We start from the raw sequence: 12,471 nt of genomic DNA, 5'->3' as shown, positions 1-12,471 counted from the left end.
TCTCCATTGAGTCAAGCTTATGCTCTTAGTGATCTGTTAATTAAGGAATCTAAACTGGGTTTAAAAGGAGATTGCTGGTGGAATAAAACAAATTAGGCTTATCGATTGATGATGTATTCACAAACGCGGCTCACACGGTTTAATGATTATTACAATAAACGTTTGGAGTTTATAAGCTTGTCTGTAACAATATGTTCTAAAGCTTAACATTGTTTTTATAATAAATTGACGATGATATGGCGCAAATGCATTCACACTTGTGATGGTGACTTCCATTCCCACTTGTGTTAATATGTATGGAATACTATCTCATCTACCAGATTAATTGTTCCATGTATTGGGCGGATGCAGTGCTTGAATAGGCAGTTTGAGGTGGTCGATCTATTGTCACTGTATGGTTGTATGGTTGTATGGGATTGATGCGAAAGAGCAGCACTCCAGAGAAGCATAGATTAGGTAAGGATGGTTTACTCTAGAAGTTCCACAAGGTACAGCAGTTTACATAGTTGGGTATGTAATGCCCCGAACCAATTTTTAGGGGTAAAATCATAATTTAAAAATTATTAATTAATTAAAGTAATTTAATAAGGGTAAAAAAGTTTTTTCATATTTAAAATCCGAAAAAACAAGGCTGAAAATTTGGAGGTTCAGGGTTTAAAGATCAATTTTTCAGGTAAGATTTTAATCCTTAAATTAATAATTTATATCCGTTTATTAGTTTTAAAAACTTTAGATATTATTTGGAAGATCTCAATTTAGATTAGGGTATGTTAAATCAATTTTTAAATCAAAAGACTAGAAATTTATAAATGTGGATTAATTTGTGATGAGAATAGAAAAATTTAGAAAATTTCAATTAAATAGAAAACAAAATCAATGGAAGAAAAGAAATTTTAGATTTAGAAAATAAATAAATAAATAAATCGTTTGTGTAGGCTTTAGATTTGAAAAAAAAAAGTGTATATATATGTACTGTTTGAACAAAATAAAAAAATAAAAAAATAAAAAAATAAAAATAATGAGAGGCGTGTAGGTGGCTCTATACTTTTAAGATAACAAATAAAATATTAATAATATATGTTTTAATTTAATTTAAGTATATAAAGAAATACATAGTGTATGATATTATCATTGTTTGGAAAAAAAAATGAATTTTACAATAATTTGGAAACTCACTAAATTAATTTATCATTGTTTAGTAAGTTGAAAAATAATATTGAGTAGTAATAATATTAGAATGAGAAATTAATTAGGATCCCTGATACTAAATAAAATATTTTTAGGATTTTCAAATTTATATATTTGGATAAATAATCAATAATCAATAATCAATATTGTGTATGATATTATGTTAGGTGAGAAGGAAATTTTTTAGAGTTAAATACTTCAAGATTTTGAGTACTTCTTCAAAGTAAAGGAAATTAATGCAGATTTTTATAAAAGAAAATAATTTTCTTTTTATATTGTATTTTGAAATGTGTAAAAATATTATTTTTATCTTTAGGTATGGATCAAATATGTGTTTTGTATGGAAAATATATTTGAGAATTTTCTTTGTTTAAGAAAAATGAAAAATTGAGGAAAAATGATATTTTGTTTTGTAAGTTTGAATTAATTAAATAAAATGTTTGACTTTGGATTATATAGCCTTAGTCAACAAGTTATAATTGTTGACATTTTTTGCCATAGTTAACGGGTTATAATAATTGATATTATATGATCTTAGTTGACGAGTTATAATAGTTGACCTTATGGCCCTAGTCAACGAGTTATAATTGTTGACATTTGGTTTTGTTCATCTTAACTAGAACAAATTTGAAACTAGTTACTCAATTGTAAAGTCCTACCTAATTGGACACCATTTGTCTTACAATAACTAGAATAAAGATATTTTGAATATATTCGATTTGGTTTTGATGAGAAATTGTTTTGAAATGGATATGAGAAAGTTGTGTTGAAAAGTTTTGAATGTATTAGTATTTTGAACTCAAAAGTTTTTATGAAATAAGTATATGTTATATCTCCTATTTGCAATCATGATTGAAAAATGTTTGATCCATAAAACTGTATTGATATTCCTTATTGAGTTTTAAACTTATGCCCATTCGTTAATAATTTTTCAGGTACTCTTAGTTCGGACGAGGAGTGATGGCTAAGTTGGAGATTTTTTTTGTTTTTTTAGGATTTTGGTTCAAACTTTATTTTGGACATTGTTTAGATGTTAAAATTCAATGTTTTCATAACCAGACCAGTTATTGAACTGGAAAAGTTATCGGTTCACGGTTCACTGATCGGACCGACGGTTAAACCGGTGACGTAATAAATATAAAGTTTATTATTTTATATATTATTTAAAATTAATAAATTAATAAATTCTATCTAAATTAGTAAAGAAACTAGTTAACCTACCAAATTAATTGAACCCCGAAAAAGAAAAATATCAAACTAGAAATACAAAGTTTTTTATTTGAAAAAGAAACTACATTGCATGAATAATGACAATTTTTTTTTCTTTTTCTGTTTCTTTCCCTTCTCTTTTCTCTGAAACGCCGGGGGTGGGGGTTTACAGGCAGCCGGGGGGTACCAGCTGGTTGGGGTGGTTTCCAAGCTTCCAGCGGCAGGGAGGGGTTTCCAACGTCGGCTTCCAATGCCACAGCGGGGAACTGGGAAGACTGGAAGAGGCGACGACAAGGAGGGTTGCTGTCTTGTAATGGTTGATGGCGGGAGTTGATTGGGTGTCGCGGGCCGCGGCGTGTCAGCGGCGGGCGAAGCGGCAGTTGCTTTGGGGGGAGGAGGGGGGTGTTTGGACTTTGGAGGTTGCAGGCTTAGGACTTCAAGCGGTCCGACCCCGGTTTAATTCCAATCCGGTCCAATTGACCGGACCGGACCAGAACGGTGACCGACCAGCGATCGGACTGGTTGGTCCAGTCCGATTGGTCCAGTCCGGTTTTTAAAACATTGTTAAAATTTAATTTCTGTTTAAATTATTTGAATTTGAAGTTATTTGGATAATTAACACTCTGGTTGATGTGTAGTTTTTTTAAAGTTAATACTTGAAAATTTTAGAATTTTGTCCTACTACTCTAAACATGAATTTGATAATTAGTAAATTTTCAGTTGCAATATGAATGTTTGTATCGTTTCCACTTTGATCATTTGGGCTTGATGTGAGAAATAACCATCATACCCTTGAAATGGGTTTTGGGTGTGACAGGGTACGTCAACCAAATGATTGGAGGTTGAAAGAGAGTTAGAGCTCGCGGGCTTGACATTTTTTCAGTTTAGTTGGAATGACCAATAAAATTGACTGTCTCATATGCATAGGCTGAACAAAGATGATGATCTCATTCTGGAGTTCCATAATTGGAGGTTCCAGTTATAATTAGTACTAGTGATCATCAAACAACATCCGGTTAAAATTTATCCTTCATTTATAGTTAATTACTCGTACATAAACAAAGCATCAGCAACAAATTAGGTAGCTAATTCACAAAACCCGATTTCCATTTCACCCAAACCATGCAACAAGCCCAGAAAGATAAACCAGGATGTAAAAGAATGCACAGGAACTGAGCAGAGGATTGGCCATGGAGGTGGCAACCTCAATTGTTGTAAAGACTTCCATGGCATTGAGGATGGGAGGCAGTGTGGTTCCTGCGGCTGGTGATATGGTCACATTGGCTGTACCTGTAACCTTAACTGGGTATACGGACACTACTACACACTCTTCATATGGACGTACTGTTGTTGTGTTCTTTTCAATGCCGTCAATATAAACAGTTAGCGTTGTTATATTGTTTAGACCTGGCAGAGGACTTACATCATAAAAATAAAACACAAAGTAGGCCCAGAGTTGAGTCGTCTCATGAAAATCGATAGGCAAGAAGATGGAGTCTGATACGTTTTGTGCTCTGATGGCGTAGTTCAACACTTTATAAGGTGGATAGTTTTCTGCCATTGAGCGACCGTCATTATCTATACCATTGAAAATGTTCTGATAATTTGGCAGCTGTTCTGGCTTCCAAAATCGATTGAAGTATTCATCTCCTATATCAAAACGTTCCCTGTGAATTTCAGTTGAGTTAGCAAGTACATAAAGTTGTAATACACAAGTAAATCTAATTGCTAATTTTAATTTACATATTCTCATGCTTACAAATATTCTGAGTATCAATAGGACAGATTTTTGGTAGTACCTGCCCCGTCTTGTCACGATGAAACAGGTTTGGATAAGGAGCGAATTTGAGATTTAAAAAAAAAAAAAATCTAAAGAAGGTTAAACAGTAGAGAGGATGGATACGAGGAATTTCCTATATCAGCCTATTGTACAAGAAGGTTTAATTTTTTTTTTTTGGTAAGGATGAGATTAACTATGAAAAAAGGGAGAGGTTTCACTTGCCATCCCTAGTATTTGTGCATTTTCCTTTCTAGTAACAACTGTGTATGCCATTGCTGCATTTCGGACATTTGAACTGTTCATTTATATTTATTTTTCAAAAACAGAAAATTAAGTTAAACCATCAAAGAAAAAGTTGATCTTACTTACGGGACAGTTTGGTCGGCACCATAGTTGGTCCTCCTCTCCAGGTAGAGAGCTGTGTCATTGTTCATCAGTCTGTAGACCCCGTCGTAAATGAATAGAGCCTCAAGGGAAGAAATGAAGGGAATCTGCCCTTGCTGTGTTTGATTTAAGCATATGCTGACGTACTCCTTTCTTGTAATGTATATCACTTCATGATAGATGGGGTCGGTGCCATGAGAAGTAGTGACGGTAGCCCATAAGTTGCCATCAAGTTCGAGATTAAAGGTTGGGGGCTTTGAGAGATTGTCATAGTTGCCATAGTAGAAGCCTGCTCGAATAAGATACTTCTCTTGCACCTCCAATGGCAGATTGTAGCAGTTCTTAGTCCCTTCTGGGAAATATCGCAGTGTTTCCAAAGGTAAACAGTTAGTGGTCACAGAGAGGAGAATGTTTTGTTCGGTTTTTATGAACTCATCGTCCAACCGCCACCAGTAGTTTGTGAGTGGATCTTCCCATGTGTTGGTTGCCCCACAATCAATGCCTAGCCTATTGTAAGCCGCACATAATCATAAAGACAATCACAATTACAGAAGCATAAATCCTTGGATAAAATTAGTACTCATTTTTCTTTGCTAGTTTGAACTCACGAGTATAATAGGATTGAAGCTGGTAGGGTAAGACAGCCAACGCTAAGACGATCACCACCATGGAAAAGAGATGAGAGAGGGGTATGAGGAAGAAATTTCTTAAAGACTATAGGATCCTGTATTTTAGCCCATTAAATAAACAAAAGTGGGGCGGACCAAGCCATGCAGGTGACTCCGGCCGTGTTATTTAATCTGTTCAATTACAAAAGAAATACCAATGATATATGGGACCCAGTGGGTCTCTATCATTCCAAAGGGTACGCACTATGATAAACATATTTTTACCATAAACTTGTTTGTTAATTGCTTTGATTTGTGATTTATTTATTTACATTCTTGGAAAAGTTCTAAAGGTGGCACTCAATGTTCTTTCTTTTGTATTCTACCTCACGAAATTCTCCATTTTGTTTTGACTGGTAAATTAAATATTTAGACTTTGTGATGCATTTTGTCGAGTAATATTTAGCAAAGAGGGCAAAACTTAAAACTTCTTGTTAGTTTGGTGGCATGGAAGTATATATATGCATGCTAGATTAGTTGGTTATGGGACACTGCTACAATGTACATCTATTATAGTAGAGGCCATTTTTATATATGTTATTAGTGCATTAGTGTGATTGGATTAAATTGGTAATTTTATTCTAATTTATGTTGATTTATGACTTTTTATATTATTCTATAACTTATATATGTACTCCATAGAAGATTCTGGGATGCTCTGGAATCAACAAAAAACTAATGCAAGTATAGAGAGCTACAAAGAGGATAACAACTTTTAATAAAATGCATAAATTAAAGTGAACTTTAAGAAATAAAAGTTTCAATTGTCTTAAAAGAGTATTTTAGATCTAGCACTCATTAGTGCACTAACTATAAGAAACCTATCCCGATGATCAAAGTGTGTCACCTCCTAATTAGGAGGTAGTGCGCTATAGTCAAATAAATTGTTTAAGTCCATGAACTAACTATGAATATATAATTCATCTACTTTTAGGTAGCCTATGATTTGAATCGTTTGTATAAATCTTAATGCATTCAAGTCATATATAATATAAGAGATATTAAGGTTGAATAATTTGATAATATAATATATGAATAGGATATATAAATTGGAAAACAAGAATCATATTACAAATAATAAATTCCTTTATTGTTACATTATATTATACTTTTAATAGCTTTATTGATGCCACTTGGCATCATCATAGAAACCATCTAGAACATTATCTCGTAATTAAAGGCTCTCAAAGCAAGTTTATAATTTGAATTAAAGAAGACAAATGCCAAAATCAATATTTTTTACGAGGCTAGCTAATTTCGCATGATCACACAAAATGGAAATATGTTGGTAGCTTCTTTTAAGTTATCTAATATGTATGACACTTATGTGCAAAATTTTGCATGGTAATGCAAAATTGCTTCACATATATTCCTTAACCTTCTGTAGCATCTTAGCTTCTAGTTCATTTGACATGTTCATATCAAAATTTTCATAATTGTGAAATTCCCATTTTTTTTTCTTTTTCAACACTTTTGAAATATCCTTTTTCTTTCATGATCAATTAAAGACATCATTTATGTCTTGAAATTACTTCAAAATTCACAAAAATTTTTTTAGTAATCATTACAAGAGCAATATATAAAAAGGTCAATTGAATATTTTAAGCATAATTACTTCTAAAAAAACATGAATTATACATCAATCAATATTAATAATATGCATTTTTTTTTTTACTAATAATCACCTTAGTACCCAAGCAACTTTTTTTGTACTTTAGTACTTAAATCATATTCTTTATATCTAGGTGTTGTACCTTAGTACCTAAATTACTTTTTTCATACCTTAATACGTAGGTCACATTTTTCTTATTTTAGTATATGAGGTAGATTTTTTGTACCTAAGAATGTAAGCCACATTATTTGTACCTAGCTCTTATTATTCATGCTTTAATACCTAAATCATCTTTTTATATCTTAATGATTAGGTCATATTTTTCATATCTTATAACCTAAGTTATTTTTTTGTACCTTATTATGCAGGTCATATTGTTTGTACCTAGATCATGTTATTTGAAACCTAAATCACCTTTTTTTTGTACCTTAATAATTATGTTATATTTTTTATACTTACTGTTGAAATTTGGCATTCAAAGTTAGGGTTTTTAATTTAGGAAAGTATTTTAGGAATAAAAAAGGAGAGATCATTTAGGATGATTCAGTTTCCTAATTTTAGGAGAGAATCAAGCTAGATTGATTTTTTCTTATTCAGTCATTTGTATATATATATGTGTATGGTGTGTACCTAAAGTATCAATAAAGGAATTCAGAAATTCTTCATGGTATCAGAGTCAGTTTTCTGAAACCCTAATCCCTTCTGGTCATCTCTTATTCAGGCCATCATTCATTCCGGCCAAATCTCTCTGACCATCTCTCAATCCGACTATCTCTCATTCCGGTCATCAGTCCCTGTTCTCAGAGCCAAGGGAGAAAACGCTTTCCGGTCGATCGAATCGTCGTCAGAAAAACATTCACCGCCGGCGACTTTTCCGGCGAACTTTTCCAGCGACGGTTTTTTTCACACCGCAAGGAGCGTCTGGAGGAGATCTACAACTTTTCCCAAAACACCGGAGCCAGAAAACCATCCACGCGCCGCCCACGCGCGTTTTTCCGGCCGGCGACTGCATCTCACGCGTTGGCGCGTGAGGGCGCGTGAGCCACTTTCCGGCGACGCGCTTCCTACTCCAAGCTCGCCTGACGCCGACCAGCCACCCTACGTACCTGTTTCTGCCATCCAAGCCCTGCACGTGCCTCTTTTGGGGTCTTTTTGCCTCCGCGAGCCCTCCGATCAGCTTTTCCGACGTCCTCCGGCTATTTTTCCTCAACTCCAATCCCTGCACGTGCCTTGGGAAGTGTTCTTCTACCTTTCCGGTCCATGACGAAATACGGAATGGCATCATCACAAGTATCCAGCGTCACGTCACCAGAATTAGGAGGCAGATCTGAAATTCCAAACCTTGGTGGCAGTGATTCCTCTCCTATTCTCATCACAGGACACAAATTAAATGGCCATAACTACTTACAGTGGTCACAATCTGTGTTGCTGTTCATTTGCGGTAAAGGAAAGGATGAGTACCTCACTGGAGAAGCAGTCATGCCAGAAACTACAGAACCGGGTTTCAGGAAGTGGAAGATTGAAAACAGCATGATCATGTCATGGCTTATCAATTCCATGAACAATGACATAGGTGAAAATTTCTTGCTGTTTAGGACTGCAAAGGACATATGGGATGCAGCCAAAGAAACTTACTCAAGTTCTGAAAATATTTCAGAACTTTTTCAGGTTGAATCAACCCTACATGACTTCCGCCAAGGAGAGCAGACAGTTACTCAGTATTACAACACACTCACAAGGAAAATTGTGGAACAAAAGAGACTGTTCAAGTTTTTCCTAGGACTAAACAGGGAATTGGATGATGTTAGAGGCCGAATCATGGGCATTAAACCCCTGCCAAGTCTCAGAGAGGCTTTTTCAGAGGGTAGGCGTGAAGAAAGTAGAAAGAAAGTGATGATGGGATCCAAAGAGCAACCTGCCCCAACATTGGATGCCTCTGCCCTTGCGGCTCGGTCATTTAATAGTAGTGGTGGAGATCGTCAGAAACGGGATAGGCCTTGGTGTGATTATTGTAAGAAACCGGGCCATTATAAGGAGACTTGCTGGAAGCTTCATGGCAAACCGGCTGATTGGAAACCAAAGCCACGGTCTGACAGAGATGGCAGAGCACACGTGGCTGCCAACTCTGAGAGCACATCTGTTCCCGAGTCGAGTCCATTCAACAAAGAGCAGATGGAGATGCTACAGAAACTATTAAGCCAAGTTGGCAGTGGCAGTACTACCGGTGTAGCCTTCACTGCTAATCGAGGAGGAATGAAGTCGTGGATAGTGGACACAGGTGCTTCTGATCACATGACAGGAGATGCTACCATTCTTCAAAATTACAAGCCAAGTAATGGTCATTCATCCGTCCATATTGCTGATGGTTCAAAGTCAAAAATTGTCGGGACAGGTTCTATAAAACTTACTAAAAACTTATATCTTGACTCTGTTCTCCATGTTCCAAACTTGGATTGTAATCTTTTGTCCATTAGCAAATTGGCCCGTGATCTCCAATGTGTTACTAAATTTTATCCAAACTTGTGTGTTTTTCAGGACTTGAAATCGGGGAAGATGATTGGCAGTGCTGAACTGTGTTCCGGGCTCTACCTCCTCTCATGTGGCCAATTCTCAAACCAAGTCTCTCAAGCAAGTTGCGTACAGTCTCAGAGTATGTTAGAGTCTTTCAATTCTGTGTCAAATTCTAAGGTCAATAAAGATAGTGAGATTATAATGTTACACTATCGCCTTGGTCATCCTAGCTTCGTTTACCTTGCAAAATTGTTTCCCAAATTATTTATCAATAAAAATCCAGCATCTTATCACTGTGAAATTTGTCAGTTTGCAAAGCATACTCGAACAGTCTATCCTCAAATCCCATACAAACCTTCGACTGTTTTCTCTCTAGTACATAGTGATGTGTGGGGTCCCTCCCGGATAAAAAATATTTCTGGCACTCGATGGTTTGTGACATTTGTTGATGATCATACACGGGTAACATGGGTTTTCCTTATGAAAGAAAAGTCAGAGGTCGGACACATTTTTCAAACCTTCCATCTTATGGTTCAAAATCAATTCAATTCCAAAATTCAAGTTCTCAAGTCAGATAATGCAAAGGAATACTTTACTAGTAGTCTCAATACTTATCTTCAAAATCACGGCATTATCCACATAAGTTCTTGCGTTGACACCCCACAACAAAATGGGGTGGCTGAACGCAAGAATAAACATCTCTTGGAGGTTGCCCGGTGCCTTATGTTTTCCTCTAATGTTCCAAACTATTTCTGGGGGGAAGCTATTCTCACAACTACTTATTTGATTAACCGTATGCCATCCAGAGTGGTTACCTTTCAATCCCCACGTCAACTTTTCTTAAAACAATTTCCTCACACCCGTGCAGCCTCTTCTGATTTACCACTCAAAGTATTTGGTTGCACGGCATTCGTTCATGTGTATCCTCAAAATCGTAGCAAATTTGCTCCTCGAGCGAATAAGTGCATTTTCCTAGGGTATTCTCCAACCCAAAAAGGGTACAAATGCTATTCTCCAACCAACAAAAGATTTTACACCACCATGGACGTCTCTTTCTTTGAACATGTCTTCTTCTATCCCAAATCTCATGTTCAGGGGGAGAGCATGAATGAACATCAAGTTTGGGAGTCTCTTCTTGAGGGTGTACCTTCTTTTCACTCAGAGTCACCAAATCCTTTCCAATTCGCGCCCACTGAGTTGTCCACACCCATACCGTCATCAGTCCAGCCATCTCCTGTGACCATCCAGTCTCCCATGCCTATTCAACCTATAGCCCAGCCATCTCCTGTGACCATCCAGTCTCCCATGCCTATTCAACCTATAGCCCCACAACTTGCTAATGAGAACTTACAAGTTTACATCAGGAGGAGGAAAAGACAGGAATTAGAGCACGGATCACAGTCAACATGTGGCCAATATATTGACTCCAATTCAAGTCTTCCTGAAGAGAACATAGGTGAGGATAGGGCTGGAGAGGTGTTAATTCCCAGCATTGATGATTCTACTCTGCCGATTGCATTGAGGAAGGGTGTTAGGAGATGTACAGATCATCCAATTGGGAATTATGTTACATATGAAGGGCTATCACCATCTTACAGAGCATTTGCTACTTCTCTTGATGATACTCAGGTTCCCAACACAATACAAGAGGCATTAAAAATTTCAGAATGGAAGAAGGCAGTACAAGATGAGATTGATGCACTTGAGAATAATGGGACGTGGACTATCACAGATTTGCCGGTTGGGAAGAGGCCCGTGGGGTGCAAGTGGATTTTCACCATAAAATACAAAGCAGATGGATCAGTCGAGAGATTCAAGGCTCGTTTGGTAGCTAGAGGGTTTACACAATCCTATGGGATAGACTATCAGGAGACTTTTGCTCCTGTTGCAAAACTGAACACTATTAGGATTCTTCTCTCATTGGCTGTCAATCAAGATTGGTGCTTGCAACAACTGGACATAAAAAATGCGTTTCTAAATGGTGACCTAGAAGAGGAAGTCTACATGGAAATACCACCTGGTTTCGAAGGAAGTATGGCAAAGAATCAGGTTTGCAAACTCCAAAAATCCTTGTACGGCCTTAAACAATCTCCCCGAGCCTGGTTTGATAGATTCACAAAAGCAGTCCTGAAGCTGGGCTACAAACAAGGTCAAGCTGATCATACTCTATTTGTCAAGAAGTCTCATGCCGGGAAAATGGCCATATTGATAGTCTATGTTGATGATATTATTCTATCTGGGAATGATATGGAGGAATTACAGAATTTGAAGAAGTATTTGTCAGAGGAGTTTGAAGTTAAAGACCTTGGAAATTTGAAATATTTCCTTGGTATGGAAGTGGCTAGATCAAGGAAGGGAATTGTAGTCTCTCAAAGAAAATACATACTCGATCTTCTTAAGGAGACCGGTATGCTTGGATGCAAACCAATTGATACTCCTATGGATAGTCAGAAGAAACTTGGTATCGAGAAAGAAAGTACATCAGTAGACAGGGGGAGATATCAGCGGCTCGTCGGGCGCTTGATTTATCTCTCACACACTCGGCCAGATATTGGCTTTGCAGTGAGTGTTGTAAGTCAATTCATGCACAGCCCCACTGAGGAACACATGGAAGCAGTCTACAGGATTCTTAGATATTTAAAAATGACACCAGGGAAAGGTCTATTCTTCAGAAAGACAGAGAACCGTGACACTGAAGTATACTCAGATGCGGATTGGGCAGGAAACATCATTGACAGGCGGTCCACTTCTGGATATTGTTCTTTTGTCTGGGGAAATCTTGTTACCTGGAGGAGTAAGAAGCAATCAGTTGTAGCCAGAAGTAGTGCAGAAGCCGAGTACAGAGCTCTTGCACAGGGAATCTGTGAAGGGATTTGGATAAAAAGGGTTCTTAGTGAACTAGGGCAAACGAGTTCATCTCCAATTCTGATGATGTGTGATAATCAGGCAGCTATAAGCATAGCAAAGAACCCCGTGCATCATGACAGGACCAAGCACGTTGAGATTGACAGACACTTCATCACAGAGAAGGTGATTAGTGAGACGGTTAGATTGAACTATGTTCCTATCAAGCACCAAATCGCAGACATCCTCACCAAAGCTTTACCTAGGCCTAACTT

General features: G+C 36.9%; 1 protein-coding gene across 1 annotated transcript in view; it reads right to left on the bottom strand.

The window, feature by feature from the left end:
- Window positions 1–3,508: 3,508 nt before the first annotated feature.
- LOC117917077 (putative leucine-rich repeat receptor-like serine/threonine-protein kinase At2g19230) overlaps window positions 3,509–12,471 on the bottom strand; it is a 12,376-nt gene continuing 3,413 nt past the window's right edge. The window contains exons 2-3 of the mRNA XM_034833304.1: window positions 4,547–5,068; window positions 3,509–4,064 (exon numbers count right to left, since the gene is read on the bottom strand). Of these exons, the coding sequence (XP_034689195.1) occupies window positions 3,509–4,064; window positions 4,547–5,068 (1,078 nt within the window). The remainder of the gene's footprint in view (window positions 4,065–4,546; window positions 5,069–12,471) is intronic.

This window comes from Vitis riparia, chromosome 6, assembly GCF_004353265.1.
Source record: "Vitis riparia cultivar Riparia Gloire de Montpellier isolate 1030 chromosome 6, EGFV_Vit.rip_1.0, whole genome shotgun sequence".
NCBI classification, from domain to species: Eukaryota; Viridiplantae; Streptophyta; class Magnoliopsida; order Vitales; family Vitaceae; genus Vitis; species Vitis riparia.
Note: the sequence above shows the minus strand (reverse complement) of the source record. Positions and strands in the feature narration are given on the sequence as shown.